Source organism: Chroicocephalus ridibundus, chromosome 5 (genome assembly GCF_963924245.1).
Source record: "Chroicocephalus ridibundus chromosome 5, bChrRid1.1, whole genome shotgun sequence".
Classification (NCBI taxonomy): domain Eukaryota; kingdom Metazoa; phylum Chordata; class Aves; order Charadriiformes; family Laridae; genus Chroicocephalus; species Chroicocephalus ridibundus.
Window position 1 is genome coordinate 70338449 of NC_086288.1, and position 18629 is coordinate 70357077.

Genomic DNA, 18629 nt, shown 5'->3' on the forward strand with positions numbered 1-18629 from the left:
TGTCCTGATTAACAGTGCAAAAAAAGTAAGTGATAAACATATTTGAAACAACTGCTTCTGGTACCAACGTGTAAAAACGCAACTGAAGTTTTCAAGGTTTCATGGAGTGAAATGGATTATTCTATCTGCACATGAGCAAGTTAATGGTATGCTGCGGGGAGTAGGGATTTCCATCTCCTATAGTAATTCTCCAAAATTAATTCTCACACAAGCATTCTACAATAACTGATAAAATGCGCATGTACCTACATGCTCTTCATATGATGAACGCATTGTTACAAAACTGGTTTTGACACTAACCTGCAGCACTATTTGCGGTATAAAACTGTATAAAATGGGCAAAGACAGCAACATTTTATTTTCACCTTGAGTATGTGAAATCTTGGGGTAAAAGGTCACCAGACATTAAAAATCAGTATTTCATAAAGACCATGATCTAAGTTAGAGATAAAATTAGAGAAGTCTTGATGAGATAACTAACTGAATTAAAAGGTCCCAAACAAAGGAGCCGGGTCAGGATGGATGGTACTTAGATGCTTAATAGCTAATTTCATGCTAGTCAGGAAATCGTATTCAGTATCTTTTCACTTTTGTCAACACTGTATAAGATGTGGCTGTCACTGCAGCCCCAGGAGCACCTCAGCAGCAGAGACAGAAGGTATTCGTCCGTCTGGGAGACACCTTGGGTTGGCTGAGGAACTCATCTCATTCCCATTCCTTCCTTGATACAGGTTGACCCCCAGGGAAACATGCTGCTTAGCCCACTTGAAATACGAAATGACGTCAGCAGCTCAGACGTGTTCCCGAGTCCCCGCGACCCCCGAGCCACCACGTACACATACGACAGTGCCAACCTGCAGTACAGAAGAGCCACTTCCAGCAGAGACCTCTACAGCAGGAGTGCTCTGGACAGGCACAGGCTTCATAACAAAGGACGCTTACGAAGAAGGGCGTCCCAGATCAAAGTCAAAATCCCTGATTTGACTGATGTTAACTCGATAGACAAGTGGTCCAGAATGGTCTTTCCCATCACGTTTATTCTTTTCAATGTTGTTTACTGGCTGTATTATGTCCACTAATTTATGCAATAATGTTACCATAGACTAACATAATTAGACTTGTTTCTTTTCCTTCTCAATTTTGTTAACTCTGAAGAACTACAGTAGCCATAATGTTACATATTCAAGGTAAGAGACCCAGCCACTAAATACTTCTAGATTTGAGCTTTCAAAAAAAAAAAAAAACAAAAACCCAAAACAATGCAAATCCAGCCTCACCACATTCAGATCAGAATAGTACGGATCTGCTCTTAAAGAGCATCTTCAGCAAAAGCACTATAGCTCGATTTTTACAAAGAGTTTGTGCATCGCCCATGAGCTTTCTGTACCCGCTTTTATGGGTTTTTTTTTCAAGTGGAATAAAAATTAGTCCTACTGTATTTGTTACCACATAATGGCAGCCCACAGCAGCATGCTTCCAAAGAAGACAGTGAACAGCTCAAATCAGTAGTTACGCCCCAGTGTTTCAGCATTTAGAGTGCAGAGGAATTTGAAGAAATAACTGTTTGAAGGATTATAAGTATTACATCACACATCATTTCAAAGTTAATAGTTATACAAGGAAGTATTTCCATAGTGTCTGTGAGAAGTATCACTCAAGGAGATGCAAGTCAATTCATGTTTTCAGAGAGGCAGGGATCTTCAAAAGAAAGAAAGGGCAGCAGAGACAAATCCCACTGAGTTTCCAACTAAATCAGCTGGTTGGATCTAACTAGAATTTTATTTCCACAAAGTAGCAAAGTTGAAATTGATGATAACAATTGTGCCATCTGTAATTTTGTATTAAAAAGTAGAAAACAAACACATTTCATTCCTGGAAGCAAGGGATACCCCAGCCCAAGAGTGGCCAGTTTTCTTGACTCCCTGGTTTCCTGTGGCTGGTAATTGCAACATGTTCTCCCAAAAGTTGGCAAATGTCAGGGATCAGACCTGAGGAGAGGTGTGCACACAGTTTCCTACAGATTTCTTTACTCCGATGAGGAACAGGAGGCACAGATGAGTCTTATGGCACCCTGGTGACATTGGGTACACTGCTCCTGAGGACTTGCCTCTCCCTACCCAGCTGCTTATCGCCCGGCACAACCACAGCCAAGGAGCTGCAGGCAAAGTGGGAGCAAGCTGCATCCATCTGAGGAGCGATAGGTCATCTCCTATCTGTATAAAATCCATTTCCCTTCTCTACCGCCTATTTTTTCCTAGCAGTGTTTATACTATGTTGCCTAACATAGCATTTTACTGAAAGGGAACTATTATCAGTTAAATTTTATTTTGCATTGAAAGTGTTTTATACTTTTAGGAAAGTCACGATATACAAGCCGAGTCAATGTAGGTACTGAGATGACTGTTATCAATGCCAGCTGGTACAGAAACATTGATCAGGGCAGCAGGCGGCAATGCCCGCCATTAGGAATTACTAGGGAATACAAACGAGCGATGTGCAGAGCTTCTTCACCAGTTCCTCATTGCCTGGCAGGAAGGTCAACTGAGGACCTTATCGCCAGCTGACATTACAACTTGTTAATCAGAACATAATAATAAATGAAACACTCCCACATGTTAATGTTTGTCACACCCTGTAAGACCTGGACCTCCTAACAGATCAGGACCTGCTGCACCTTCCCTTTGTGCAGCAGGCTTCTGCAGAATCAGTCTGGAATGATAAATCGCCAAACAAGAAAGGGAATAGGTTTAATTTACTCATTACAAAAAATAAAAGGCCGCAAAACAGGCATTTGACATCATTGCTAATCTAGGGGGGTCCTCGAGACTATCAGACTGGCTCCAGCCTCCCGGTCTCATCCCAAGTTCAATGGAGCACAGAGGTGGTCTCCTCAGCTGTCTACTCTCTGCTACAACCTTTGACCTCCAGTCTATTAAAAAATTGCATAATTTTACCAGATTAATCGGCCACTGAGTATAACTTGAGGTGATTCTGGACAAATGGCTCTTCTGAATAGGCTACAACCTGTATGCTTATCCCCACCCTAAAACAACTCCAAGTAATTTTTCAACATTTGCACCATATCGGCAACCAAAAGAACGGCCATACCTCATCCCACACATGACATTTGGATTAACTTTTTAGTGAAATTTAAACAACATTTAGATCAAGAATATTTTAGTGGCCACTAACAATAATATTTTGGTATCATAAAATAAAAAATACATAGAACATATGGAAGTCTTGCATGCTAAGCAAACTGAATTTTCCATAACTGCAAAAACTAGCCCCAGGAGGGAGACAGCAGTAGTGCCACGTGTGCTGCCCGTTCCAACACACATCCCAGTAAATGGCTTTGAATTCAGCAAACCAGCACCCAACTTTACAAACAGAGAGAGTGAGTCCATGAGCCAGTGAACTTTCCAGCTTTGTGGTTATACACAGAAATAAATTGAAAGAAAGCAATACATTCCGCAGATTTGCAGTGCTAAATACTCTGTGAAAAATGACTGTCAGTAACCCATGTTTTTGCATTACCTGATTTCCCAAAGATATTCACAGACAGACCACTGGTCAGTAATTGAACCCAGCTGTTCCAATGGTGCGGAGATGTTACAACCCCTCCTTACAGCTACAGCGGATGTGTAGGAAGAGCCAACATCCAACACGATACTGAAACAAGACTTTAGGTAATAGAAAAGGATCCTTTGCCTTCTATTACAATAGTGAAGATCAGCTGTACTGGTCTTCAGGTTTTTTCTTGGAGACTCCTAACATCTGCACACAGATAGTTTCTATCTTATGGATCATCCAGCTAGTTCATACACAGATGTCAGGCACATGGGCTAAAAGCAGTTAAATTGTACAGTTCCAAGCAAAAAGAAGTGTATGGAGCTGAGGAGGTGCCATTAACAAACCAAGAGCAGTAAAAGCACAAAATTCTTCAGAAGGGCACGTTCCAAAATAGGAGGGTCCACGGTCGTGCATTGGGAGTCCTACAACACATGCCACCGCTCCAAACCCCAGCCGTGCTGCCAGTTCTGAACGACACGCACCAAGGCCTGGCTGCATCAAGAGCTGGAAGGCACGATCTTGAGCAAGGAAACAGCTGCCAGCTCTTGGCACGAAGTTTTGCAGCAGGGGCTAATGACCCCACCATGTACAGACGTGAGAGCCACTTACTGCAGGTTGGCAGCATCTTAGCCCAGAGCCAGCATCTCCAGCCTCCCACTGGGCTCCTGTCCGCACATTTAACCACCAACTCTGGTAAAGAAACCAGAATTTGGCATATGAGCTCACAAGGCGCATTGGATTTAAACTAAAACCTCTTTCAAAGCTTCAAAAGAGAATTAAAACCAAAAATTGGGAACAGGGTGTATAACCATAACTAGCACGTTTTCCCTCTTTCTACTACTTTTAGAAAAAAAAATCAAAGAAAACATTTCTCACTTGAGAGCAATAGCTTGGCAGCAAGCAAAAGGCGGTGGTTATTAGAGGCACGGGATGGAAAAACATGGCTATTTATGGGTTACCCCTGTACACCACCATCTGGAGCTAGGAATTAGTGAGTACAAAAGAAACACAACCTCTTCCCATCAGTAGGTTGGAGTCATTTGGCTGGTTTTAAGCGATAAGGGTGAATAACGCTGTAACACCAAGCTCCAGCACTGTTGTATTTCAGTACAGTTAGTTTTCCTGCCCATAGGAAGCAGCCTTCAAGCTCAGCATAGATAAGGTCCTATTGCTAATTAGGTTTCAGGTAAACCCCCTTACAATTTGTGCCAGTGTTTCGTGCAATTTGTGAGTTTGAATAGATTATTTAAAGAAACTTGCACTGGAATTCCTCTTTAGCTAGGTTTCCCAAAGACAGGAGCTTCTACTGTCCCTAAGTGTGTGTCTATCAGAGAGTCTCCCAATAATATTTGAATCCATTGGCAATTTCAACCAAAAGATAACAGAACAGTAAGGATCTGTGAGATAACACGTTCTTACAAGTTTCAACAAAGCAGGTAGCTGAGCAGAGGACAAAGCTCCTGTTAATCCATCCCGCTTCTCTGGCAGAGAGGGACTCAATGAACCCCGACCTTACTAGTCGTCAGAGAATCCACACAGGAGGGCAATTCAATACCCAGATCCACGGGGAAAACAAGGTTCATTGGTTTTCGTGCTCTTGAAACTATTTATTTCCACACTTAAAATGATCTTCTAATCTCATTCTAATCTTACCTCTCGACAGCAGTATCCCACCTGATTACGAATGAAGCGGTCAGTGGCTAAAACGGCAACATGTTTGGAGCATGTATTTCTCCCAGGGCAGAGTCAATTAAATAGCTCCTCCGTGCTTGTCCAGGGCTTCAAACTAGGCTGGCATCAGCCAGGCAACTGCAGTGATTTTGCTCATCTCTCTAATACCAACCCAGCTGAGCAGCCAGTCTGCGAACTCTCCTCAGATGAGTAAAACCACTGGTTTACAAGAGCTTTATCGTTGTGACAGCAGGCAGGATCAGCCCAAAATAGTGGGAGTCAGCTGCGGTCACTCTGAAGGATAAACAGAAGTCTTTCCACTTCATCTATATTCCCACACAATTCAAAACAATTAAGAAGGAATAGCAATAGTGGTAGAAAAAGTCTTAGAACACCACAAAAAATACAACATTTTCAATATGACAGAAATATTTATGACAACATTCCTGCACTTTATGCTACTGCTGAACAGAAGTTGCTGTTTCAGAGTTACCTGCTGCTTCACCTTGTTCACCGTTATAGAAAACCTTCCATCCCCTCGTACTGCAAGTAGAGGATTTCTTGAGATAAGCCATGAGGAAAGTCATCCAGGGCTGGCATCCATGTTCCACCAGCTGCTGCTGCTTCCCATCACTGACGAACTTCTCCCCCTCCTCGTGAATTCCCACATCCTGAGGATGCATTGCTAAAACCACCTTGGGAATATTCATCAAAAAAGGACTGTGTTACACCTGTTGTAAATGGGTTTTGCATTGAAAATCCATCTAAGATTGTATGTTTCTTCCTACCCCCATAAGCATCCCCCTGCAGCCCAAAGAAGGCAGGAGATCACAGAATATTGAACTTCAGCATACGACGATACTGAAATGTATATGCGCAGGGTGAAAGAATTAAGAGACAACTGAGAAATCTGGCATTTTTTAAAGGAAGAACAGGTGATTTTGGCCTACTTACTGTCTTGGAGTGCAGAGTGAACTCTAATTATGTTGTCTTCTCCTTGGCGTGTTTGTTTCTCAATTATTGTATAAGTCATTTTGAATCTCAAAGCGTTATAAGAACATCACCATTTGTCTTCTGCTGGTGCCAGTCTAAGAAATAGCATGGTAGTAATTCTTTTACACTTTTTTTCTTGGCAAAATCCATTGAGTATCATTACCTAAGGAGCTAAGATGTCAGCAGAATCATGTCATCTCTCTAGAGACGATCTCTAATCAGTATGTCTTTCAACTTATCACTGCCTATTTGTATAAGCACAGTCTTAGAGAAAAGTATAAAATATCAATCACACTGCCAAAAGTGTTCATAAAGATGGTTTCTTTTGGCAGATTATGCATTTCAGTGAGAGCATCAGCAACCTGGTTTGCATCTGTGAACATAGCAGTTTCCTTGTTCCCACATCTGTCTTGACCTAGCTGGCAACATATTACCTGATTTTTTTAGATTTTCAGAGGCAACTAACTTTGAATATGGTGTGCTGCATAAAAGAGCAGCTTTACAAAACAAAGGTGGCAAATCATCATTTCAAAGAGAGAGCTGAATGAGACTTTGGCATAGGTAAAGAATTCAGGATTGGGTTTTACAAAGGCAGTTAATAGCAGTTCTCATCAGATCATCCATCTAAAATCAATATTAAAAGAAACATGGGAGATCTGAAACCTCTGCATTCCCAAGAAAAAAAATCCTTCTTTTACTGTAGCCATCAAAAAAAAAAGTTATTTAATCTATATGATGCTAGGAATCCTTCCCCCCCACCACCAAAGCAGTACCTATGGACCTGTAGTAGTTTCCAGTTAAAGTCCCCACACTTTCCAGTGCCTTTCATTATTGTATTAGCTAAATTACCTGACTAATCTGATGCCAAAAAATAGCCAAAGTCTTCTCTATGTAGGACTCTCGCTGGTGCTAGCACATATGAAGAGTACTTTTGAGTAAAATTGCCAGCCATAGGCAAAGTGAAGAGTTGAACATCCAGTACGTCCTCCACAAACCAGCATAAAACACGAGGTTCTGCTCCTGCGATGACCTCTCCATGGAGCAGCCTGATGATGTGAACCACATACACTTGTGAAAGTCCAAAGGATGAATCTTTGTGGGATTTGCCTCCTTTTCTACATTTTGGTAGCGGCCTGTTGGTCTTTCTGGAGAGTTCCTGAAGAAAGTAACTATAAATTTAGAGAGGGAAGCATAGTATACTGCCAAGTGTAATTAAAGTGGATTTAAAGTAAAATCTTTGTAGACTATATTGATGCACTTATGAAAGCATTCTCCAGTACCAGAAGAATAAAAATCCCTTTATTTCTGCTACTTCATTATGATTATTAATTCACAACTCAAAGCGATAACAAAGTGTGCATACTTCAGGACAAGGTGGTTCTTAAAACCACCTTTCAGAGAAAAGCATAATTATGTTTCAGCATGTTTCTTATGAGAAAGGCTTGCTCCAGAACTCAGAAACATTCTACAGGCTTATACAGATCTTTTCAAAATGCAGCTTCTGGACATACACAATTGCTTTGTTGCAAAAGCAGTTTTATTACAGTAGTCACTTCCATACCGACAGCTTTCTGGTCAGATGCAATTCTGATTCACTTCAGTGTGCCAAGATCAAAGCTGAAATGGCTGATCAAGAAAAACACGTTGTTTTTCTGAAATCAAGGGAAGATTTCTATGAGATTGAGAGAAACGCAATGAATGGCAATGGAGGGCAAGTAACATTATTTTTATAATTCACTTTTATATTTTGTATCAAGATATGCTGCATTTTCTGATTCAAATTGCAGGTCTGTTTATGCAATGTGAATTTCTGTAGGTGCTTTTCACATGTTGAAATTAAAACTTCATACATTGTGCCCATTATATGTACTGTTTTCATTGGTTCAAAGAGCCTACCTCACAAAATTTTGTTTCTGGTCTTAACTACATGCTTACGAGGTCTGTACATAGCACCTGCAAAACCACAGAGGTTTCACCAATGTATTTATGATGGTTGTTTTCCTTTTTTTTTTTTGGCCTACACAACCACAGAACCCAGAAGTGACCTGCTCCACAGGAGCAAACACTAGGAGAATAAGAAGACATCTCCCTGAAACAGGACAGAAGGGGGAGCATCGCCTGGGAACAACCGTTACAAGTTAGCGCGGTGGGATGTGCAAACATCAGAGCCATTCCACTTCCCATAACCAGCTAATTAGAAAGAGCTCAAGCCTGGAAGAACACAGAAAAATACGGATATGGGCAAAGTGAGCAGATAGGCAAGGACAAAATTAAAAGTTATCTAATGTTCATGGAGTCTCTTTAAACTCCAGCATCTTTGGTCCAATGCAGAAGGGCCTTCAGAAGATTTCCCTGATTGCCCCCTTAGCCACGGACTCAAGTGGCTTTGTGCATGACGCTCCCACATCACAGCCCTACATGGCTTTTGTTACCAGTGCAGTTCCTGTACTTCACTCTGGTCCCAGCATACAGTTCCTCCAGGGACTGTGACCTGCACTCCAGTGCTCTGTATGAAAACCTCAGGGTGGAAACGTAACGCCAGCTTCCTTAGCTAACCTCCCGTTCCTCAGCCCAGAAGGGAGCATAGGATCATAGAATCGTCTCAGTTGGAAGGGACCTTTAAGATCACTGAGTCCAACCATCAACCTAACACTGCCAAGTCCACCACTAAGCCATGTCCCCCAGCACCATGCCTACCTGTCTCTTAAATACCTCCGGGGATGGTGACTCCATCACTTCCCTGGGCACCCTGTTCCAATGTTTGATAACACTTGCAATGAATAAATTTTTCCTAATAACCATCTTAAACCTCCCCTGGAGCAACTTGAGGACATTTCATCGCTGGGCATACTTGACAGACATGCTCCTGGCCACATAAGCTTGTTTTAGATGTTTCCGTTACACATACATTTTTCCTATTCACTACCTTTTCATATCTACCTGCACATTCATCAAAGCGTGTGCTGAAGCTGACACCAGTCTAATGGGTTTTGTGGAGTCTCTAACTTTTTGCATCAATTTGGCCTGGTACGGTCTCCACAAATGCCTTCTCTGTCACAACTGGAGACCTTGCTTGCTCTAGAAGTCCCTAATTCTCAGGGTAGAGACAGAACAAACCCACTTTCTGACAGACGGTAGAAAGTACAGAGCAGCAAACTCTCTTCTCCCTTCTGTTTGGTCCTTTTCCTTTCCATCTACTGGAGGCCATTGCGTGCCTTACAAGGACGGTTCATTCTTCTGTAGACACATAACGTCAGGACACACGTTTCAAATGCAATTCCATGACAACCATTTTTAGCTGCTAGTTCTCAGTGGCTCATCAGCTGGTGCTCCTCTCCCTCTCCAGCCATTCACACAGTGGTGTTATGCCCCCTGTCAAAAACATCGTTTTGATGGTTATATAAAAGATACTTAGACTCTCAATAAAGTCTAACACCCACAAAAAGGCAGCTCATTACACATTTATTGCTGTCACACCATAAGAGTAACCGTCTTGTCTTTTTTTTTTTTTTTAAAGAAAAAAAAAAAACCATTCTTCAGCCTTTCCTGTTCAGTGCTGCAGTAAAGGACAGGACAAATATAGGACGATACTAAAGATGAAACACCACCACATATCCTTAATTATAAATCCATTTTTACATAACTTGCTATAAAATTTATAACGAAACTATGTAAACTTTAAGTCTCTGAAAACTAAGAGGTAGCAAGACAAAAGTTCTTGTCAGCAACATAGTACAGATTAAGTTTTAAATATCCGCTTTAATATTCTTTGAAGTACAGACTTTCTAGGTATCTGCTTTCTTCAATGTATTCACATTATACATCTATAAATTGTATAAATGGATCAGCACATGTGTCTTGTATCCAAATGACATCCCAAACTTGATAGTGTACACTCGTATGAAATAAATTATTTCTGCTATTGTAAATAAAAGGAATAATTCTCAGTCCTTTTGTGCTAAATGATAAAAACAGTGTGCTAACAATAAAAATCAGTTAAAAAAAAAAATCAGTTACCAAAAAATTAAGCCTCTTCTCTCTACAAAAGCATTTTAGCAACATATGCTACCACAGCATAATGAAAGCTAAAGCGGCACGTTCAGTATGCATCACACTGAAGCATTTAAACACCTAAGACCATATCAAAGCCGTACGTTCTTTCTTCTATAAAGTGACTACATCAAGAGGAAAGGGAAAAGCAGAGTGAAGACAAATATACCTATGAACAAAATAAACACACCTAACCAATTTATTCATTAAACTCACAATTTAAAAACCAGCATGCTCCTGAACAGCCTACTGGACAGCCTGCAGTAACTCTTCACAGACTTTTTATAAAGCTAAACAAATATCAATTCCAACCTGATTTTTTTAGCTTGAATTTGGTACCATGTATGCAAGGTCTTTACCTGTTATCTGACCCATTATCAAATTCTGCTGCTTAGGTATATTCAAAGACAATGATCAGAACAGGTCTGTTAAAGAGTCTGCAGTCCTTCAAAACACATTTTCCAGTCTTTCATTCTTATGATTCTTTACCCCTTTCTCCACTTTTTCTGATCTTTCTTGAACTGCTGACACTGAACAACATGCGCATCTTATTAAATGTACCAGTACCAAATAAAAGGGAAACAGACTACATTTTATACACACTTAAAAAAAAAAAAAAGCAAAACCAAAACCCAAAACCAAAAAACACAACCAACCAACTTCTGTGCTAGTTTTAATATTAGAAACATATATTTAGGTTTCCCATCCACGAAGCCTATTAAAATACTTAGAGGCCTTTCTACGAGAGCTTTTGTCCTCCTCCTCTTCTCCAACCAGTCCTCTGAAGTCCAATTTTGTGTACGGATGTATTATTTTTACACTTTGCTTATATGAAAACCTACAAGACAACAAAATATAGAAGGAGCTCAAGACCCTGATTTTGAAGCTATGAAGAAGGTATGCCATCAATACTTTGCCTTTTTATATATATACAAAACATGCCTAAGACAGTTGAATGTTGAGAAGTACACATTAGTATTTCTGTAAGCATTGCAGATAATTTCCTCTTTACGTATAGAAGCACGCTTTAACAAATAGTAGAAACCGCAAGATTCCTGGTGTATTCTTCCCTAGTGTTATGGCTTCTAACTTTTGTTATATACTACAATCGAAACCCAGTCTGGTTTCAGAAAGGTTTAGACTAGGATTTGCCAGTTATCGGCTGTATTAAGTGGGCTGGGAATATCCTTGTCACAGTCTGCATAGGTCAGCTCCTCTCCAGCACTGCACCCCCTTTTGAAAACATTAATGTATTAAAGTGAAAAGCTATCAACAAAACCAAAGATAAAAACCCAAACTTTACTCTAAATAAAGCCCCAGTGATTCTTCCTCAACTTCTCAGCACTCAACAGGTTGCCTGAAGAGGTTGTGGTGTCTCCATCCTTGGAAGACACATTCAAAAGCCACCTGGACATGGTCCTGTTGGAGGCTGCCCTAGGTGATGCTCCTTGAGCTGCGGACTTGGACAAGATGACATGCAGAGGTCCCTTCCAAGATCACCCATTCTGTGATTCTATCCTGCTTTTGTTTGTAAAGCTGATTTTTCCCAGCATCTAAAAAGAACAAGTTTAGTGATTAATAAATTAAGAAACAATTTACTGCAATTATTCGCACACAAAGTCAAGTGTTTATTTACTATTTATAAGTATAAATACAGTAATGCTACAAGTACTCCGTCACATTCTCCATTATCATGACACCTTAGATAAGGATAACATATTATGGAAGTAAGACGCCTTAGTTTTACTAGGCACATGTGCAGTCACTGCCCAAGTTTAAGCAAAACAAATATGGCACACGTCATAAGTGATACTTTTCCATAATTCTATAAAACTTTAGTACTAAAAGCAACTGTACATTGGAATTTTATATTTTTGGTCAAACAGATAGAAGATTTTATTATTTTTATCAAAGGATTAGTAGTACATTTGGTCACAAGTCATAACGGCCTTCTCACTTCAGTATTTTATAGCATCAACAACTTTTGGCTTTGAAGGGAATCTTTTTTTTTGTCCCCACAAGTCAATGGGGAGCCATTGCCAGCAGATACTGTCGATGATCTGAATTCCATCATTTCAGTTGCAAGACAACCTTCAAAAAGCAGAGAAGGAATGAGATTAAAGTTGGATCACACCCAAACTTATGCCATCCAGGAAGTACATCTTTTTGCTTTCTGTTATAGTACAACATGCAATTGTATAAACACGCCTTTCTTCTGGAAAATACACCAATCCCTCTCTCAGCTTTCTCTTACAACCTCACACGACTATCACTTCCAATAACTTTCTTTAGCATTTACTGCATGCAAACCATCCCTCAGCTCCCTGTAATCAAAGAGCGGAATGGTAATTTCCAGGTCTACTGAGATTCTTTCCGCACATAGCGGAACTGAGGGACCATTTCTAGAGTGAATTCCTCCTTGTGCGCACATAAAACTAAGTAAGGAGATGACAACATCCCACAGCTTCCATATAGACCTTCAAGCAGAACAAAAGGCACATGGAGACTCAAGTCTGTCCCGGAAGAATCCTTGTTTGCATAGTCAGGAGTTCATGACAAGCTACTATTTTTATTTAGTTTTGCAGGAAAAAATCCAGGGAAAGCAAGCTGTTCAGGGCTCTCATTTCACAAGACCACCACCTATATCTGGACTAACGCATTTATCTTACTGGGAACCACGTAGTTATTCAGAGGTCTCACATCAGCCTCATTAAAGCAACTCGTAGACATAATCTTAATGTCTTTTGTAATTCAAAATATTAATTTGGCAGCACTATTACAGAGATAAATACTAAGTTATGAGCTACAGAACTGTTATTTTCAGTTGTTATATACTGATTTTTTTTCTAAATGTTGGTCTACAGATTCCAGCTATAGCATCATAACATTACATAAAACATCTAAAGAAACCCCTTACTTGCTAAATGTTATGAAGCAACTAGAAGTTGCTAACTTCTAAAACACGTTGATACAACACTCCCATCCATCCTACAAGACAGAGAATTCCGTCTCCCAGATAACAGACTTAAGTATTTGAAGACATTTTCAGATTTAAAAAAAGAAAGCAACTAAAATCCCCCCACCTTTGTTTAGAACAGAGCAAGAATGAATTTTTCTTAAAATCCTCACTTCCCTTAGTTTTTTCTATCAAGAAATCTGAGACAACGCAAATAAAGTTTCACTTTACATTTTATTCTTGGGCTACTGTATTGGAATTTCTGTAACTTTCTTCCTAATTCACTACACCATGGAAATTAAAGCACTCAATTTGAACCAAACAACTCGCCCATATGCATTCCCAGACACTGACATTTTGCGAAGCTGGGGGAACACTGGAGTTCTCTCCAACCTTTCAAAGTCAAGTCTCATCTGACACTTTGTCATTTCATTTGCTTCTCCTCCTATTCTCACTAGGCTTTTTAACGGTGCTCTGAACAGACTGCTACGCTTATCAGGTTTCAAATTACATTTTTTTTAAAATTCAAGACTAAACTGTGCTAAAACACCCCTGAAGTCTATCCAAGATAGTCTGCCTTATGTAAGGCTTTCTGTAACTCTATAGTCATTGCACCAATGAATTATTTACTTTGCATTTTCAACAAGACACCCAAAACAATTTCAGTTAAAATATAGTCAGAACATGAGAAGTTAGGAACACAGGATAGCATCAGTAAAAGCTACCTTATTAGCGGCTTCCAGTGCATTTATAAGGTTCTGCAACTCTTCCTTGTTCATCTCTATAGAAATTGGTTTAATTTCACCATTTTCTCTCACATCCAAATCAAGATTGAGGAGTGGCATTTGCAGCATGGAGATTTTATCACTGGAGAGAGCAAGCTATGCAGATTGACGAAACAACAGAGTGTAAGGTGGAGCCATTAACTTTTTGGTCTTTCACAGCCTCACATCTGAACTTTATATTGAATGTTTACTACCAGAACAAACATTAACATGACAAAATCAACTTCTCACAAGTCATCCTGCAGTTTTTGGGTTTGCTCCCCACCGCTCCCCCGACCCATTGTTGGGATTTTTTGTTTGTTAATACCAACAATAGAGTGAAATACTAAAACCCCTCTTCATAGCAATAAATTTGTCAGAACAATTCATTAAAATTACTGGGCTGCTACATTTTTGTATTCTACATGAAAAGAAAGGTTGCATTCGATCATGGCTCTTTAAAAAGTGAAGTATATGAATGCTGAAGTCACCGTATTCAGATAGTTCTGGTAACCAACAAGTAAGAAGGGTCTTACAGAAGGGGGCAGCTGGGAGAAAGAGGACACCTTTGTGCATTTTTCAACTCTACAGCTGATCAAACACCATTTGTCAGATATCCTATTTGACAATCACTGATAAAGATTACATACCAATTGTGCTTTTTTTGTTTACTATTATACTCAGTCTAGTATAAATAAGGCTTTAAAAATATATTAAAATCAAAGATCAGTTGATAATACTGTAGGTCAGTATTGTACACACCTATCTTATTTACTTAGAGGAATGTGGTACAGCAGAGGGGACACAATGTCTTTGGTAGGATTCAATTATCGTAAATAAAAAAGAAAAAAAAAAAAGTGGTTTAAAGCAAAATGAATACCATACTTCAGACACGTACCAGAAATTTGTATCACAAAATAGAAAGAAACTCAAACAATCCTACAGAAGAAAAAGTTAAAAGAAACCACAAGCAAAAAAAGAAGAGTTCACATCAGACTAGTTTGTATTTTTGTCAGCAGTAAATGCAGTTAGTGAGAGATCAATCCCTAGTAACAGTTCATCTGAGGCACATTATGATGCCATATTTGCTCTTGCAAAATCTCATCTATTGCCGTCATTGCTTTGATTTCTAAAGCTGTTTGCTGCACAAATTATTTAACACTTGTTGAAATGGAAAACTATTTAGCAGCTCCACAAATCTGTTTAACAGCTCCCATGGACTAACTAAACAACATTACTTACACTGTTTATATTTTAAGACTCTGATGGAGCTTAATTTAAAGCAGCTGTGTCTCCGTAACCCCAAAGCACCATCCAACTTAAGGCAACACAGTTATCACTGGCTTATTATCAAAATAAGTCTAAAGATAAATGATTTCAAACTAATTATTAAATAATTGTTTATTGCAGGAATCTAAAAATTTGCAAAAAGTCAGGGAAACTTATCCTGACTCAGTGTACTACTCTTAAAATTAAGCAAATATTTCTTCTTCCTTTGAGTAAAAATACTGTCTATTGAGGCCTCAAAATCATCACAGCACATGAAACTTTTAGGCGTTCCTGAATAAAGCTCAATCTCCTTTTAGGAAAGAGATAGGTATTGCAGCTTTAAAAGAAAGGAGGAGGGAAAAAAAAGAAAAGAGAATTTTACAGTTTATACAAATTTCTGGCAAGTCTTTGATGTGTTATCATGAATGTGCTTTTCTGATACCTACAAAAATTGAACCATGCTGCAGAATGAGCAGTCCTAAGGGAACTATATCAATAGTTACTTCTGTGGTTTGGAACACTTCTTTCAAACAACAGTAAGGCAACACTCACCTTTAACTGCCAGTCAAAATCCTGCAGCTGGGCAGAAGAGATTGCATTCACGCTTTCCACTAGCGCATTCCTGATTTCCTCCTTTCTGCCTTTTAGACATTTTGTGATTGCTTCTTGATAGTTTGGATTTAACTCACTTATCTGCCGAGCAGCCTACAAAAATAAAAATTGAAATTGTGATTGCTTAAATTATGAACCACAGAAATAACATATACCACCTGTAATAGCTGTGCTTGGTAGATAGCCAAGCTTCTACCCAGATAACTGTTACACAAGACTCCATAGCCTCATGTTTCTTTACTGCCCTTGGCAGCTGCTCTCTTTGATAGTTATGGCCAGTATTTACCACAGCGATGTATTAAAAAAAAAAAATTTCTTGTAATTTAAATTAAAAGAGACCAGATAACTGAGGCTTTATTGGCCTTCTTAGAAGCCATCCTAAAATCAAAACAACAACAACAAAAAAAATCACACACACAAACAATACAGGTTTAGCTCTCAAAGTTTCTGAACAACAAAGACAAAATTCACTAGCTTAGCTGAAACAGACATACTGATGTACAGACCACCCTATAGCTACACAAGCATCTTTCTTTGATCTAGATACTAGCAGGTAGTCAAAATATGAGCAATGGGCAAAATATGAGAATTAAGATTTCTGATAACGGAAGAAGTTTTTGCAAAGTTTAGACTTTTGGGACTGCCCTGTCCCTATTTCACATGGTCCTCCATTCACAGTCTAGGTTTGGTTGTTTTGGTTTTTTTAATTTACACACAGTCACTATTTTAAAGCACTTCAATGCAGCAGTAATGAACAAAGAAAGCCAAACAGAGTGTAAATTGTTTTTATTGCTAATGAACAGTAATGACAGGTTATTTATTTTAAGGAAAACAGAATTTATTTGGTGGTACTTAAGATACCAATTTAAGTGAATACAACAGTACTTTAACAAATATTATCCAGTTCTATTAAAAAAATAGAAAATCAGTATCCAATTTCATTTTTTCTTTTAAAAGTCTTCACAGGGTATCTCTAAATGCTGCTAACCTTCTACCTATTTAGGCTCAGTCTGCTCCTATTCAAATGCTACACTATAAAAATACTTTAGTACTAAATAAACTATTAAGACTAATCACTCTAATATGATCTTTCAAAGCCAAGCCCACCAGTGATGAGCCCTTACCTCTTCATCAGATATGTTCTGGCCAACCGCAGTTTTGAAATACATCCCTGTTTCTTCTAAAACCTCCAGCCACTCTGACAAGCTCCAAATACTGCCATAATCCTGGTATCGAGGATACGCACGGCCACAGATGCCATCAACTATTTTATGAAGGAACTGAAACAATGTGATGCACAACTTAAGAACATGATTCTATCACAGTTAACCTAGATCAGATGCAAGGCTGATCAGGCAACTCAGTTATCACCCTCCATTCAACTGGGTACTGTCTCAATGTTTCCTCAGAGTGCAACTCAGGGACCATCCTAAGAAGTCATAGAGAGGTAGTCACTGAATATGAAGTGTCCTTCCCTCTCCCCCAACGTCAATTCACAAGGTTTGACCACAGAAATCACACTGTGATTCAGAGCTGGACTTAACAGCTTTGTACGCGACTGTAAATATAGAATGGTTTAGGTTTAAGCGACACTAAAGATTATCTGGTTCTAACCCCCTTGCCACGGGCAAGGGCACCTTCCACTAGACCAGGCTGCTCAAACCCCCGCCCATCCTGGTCTTGAATGCACCAAAAGCCACCTCAAGTCATCGTTGCACTGGGCTTGTCTGGATGCGCAGCACAACTCAAACTGCTGACCTCCAAGCCTGTGGATCTCTCTAGCCTCCCAAACCAACTGTCCTCTAAGCACTGAGGCCCTTCTGTATGCGTGGCAAACCCAGCCGGGCCGACGCTTCACTGACTGGAAATGGCTGGAGCCCCTCCGGGAGCGGGAGAGAGGGCCCGCAGGCAGGCCATCCCCCTCAGCACCGCCTTACAGCGCTCAGCCCGTACTTCTGCTTCCGTTCCGGGGAGGCCCGAGGAGCCGTGGCGGGAGGGCAGGGCGGCTGCCGGCCCCGGGAGGGCCCTGAGGGGAGCAGCACCGCCCTGCAGCCCGGCGAGCCCGGCCTCCCTCACGGCTGCCGGAGGGCGGCACAGCGGCCTCCCCAGCCCCAAGGGCTCGTACCGGACACCGCCCGGCCGGGACCGGGGGACACCCGCCTGCCCCCGCCCCCGGTTCGCTTCACGGCAATCCCACCTCGAGGGCCCGGCCCAGCGGGAGCTTCTCCAGTAACCCCAGCATTTCCCAGTCCGTCTCGCGCCGCTCGCTAGCAGGCACGTCCCTCCTCCCGCCGCGGGCGGTGCCGCGCATGCGCACGGGCAAAGACCCCGCCCTCCCCCTCTTCTCTGGTTCGAGTCCCGGCCCCGGCGCCGGTCTGTGCGACCTCCAGCCAGGCAGCTAATGAAGCCTGAACCCCCAAAATTTTACGAGCTAAGAAGGCCACTGGTCTCCTGGGGTGCGTTAAAAAGAGCGTGGCCAGCAAGTCGAGGGAGGTCATCCTCTCCCTCTACTCTACCCTGCTGGTGGAGCACTGTGTCCAGTTTTGGCCACCCCAGTTCAAGAGAGAGAAGGACATCCTGGAGAGAGTCCAGCAAAGGGCCCCAAAGATGATGAAGGGACTCAAGCATCTCTTCTGTGAGGAAAGGCTGAGAGACCTGGGTCCCTTTAGCCTGGAGAAGAGAAGACTGAGAGGGGATCTCATCAATGCTTATCAATATCTAAAGGGCGGGTGTCAAGAGGA

The 18629-nt window shown here is 40.8% G+C and overlaps 2 protein-coding genes across 3 annotated transcripts in view; one reads left to right on the forward strand and one right to left on the reverse strand.

Moving 5' to 3' along the window:
* Positions 1–11769, forward strand: part of GABRB1 (gamma-aminobutyric acid type A receptor subunit beta1) — a 146551-nt gene extending 134782 nt beyond the window's left edge. Inside the window, exon 9 of the mRNA XM_063335223.1 lies at positions 732–11769. Coding sequence (XP_063191293.1) covers positions 732–1079 — 348 coding nt within the window. The 3' untranslated portion in view covers positions 1080–11769. The remainder of the gene's footprint in view (positions 1–731) is intronic.
* A 188-nt stretch (positions 11770–11957) lies between these two features.
* Positions 11958–18204, reverse strand: COMMD8 (COMM domain containing 8). Of its 2 annotated transcripts, XM_063335226.1 has the most exons (5): positions 18086–18204; positions 17013–17168; positions 15829–15981; positions 13969–14124; positions 11958–12378 (listed from the first exon to the last, which is right to left on the reverse strand). In XM_063335226.1, the coding sequence occupies exons 1-5, from the start codon at positions 18197–18199 to the stop codon at positions 12358–12360; spliced, it is 600 nt and encodes a 199-aa protein (XP_063191296.1). In that variant the 5' UTR covers positions 18200–18204; the 3' UTR covers positions 11958–12357. The 2 variants fall into 2 exon arrangements, with proteins under 2 accessions (XP_063191296.1, XP_063191295.1); XM_063335225.1 differs by lacking the exon at positions 11958–12378 and having other exon boundaries at positions 13921–14124.
* Between the last annotated feature and the right edge of the window lie 425 nt (positions 18205–18629).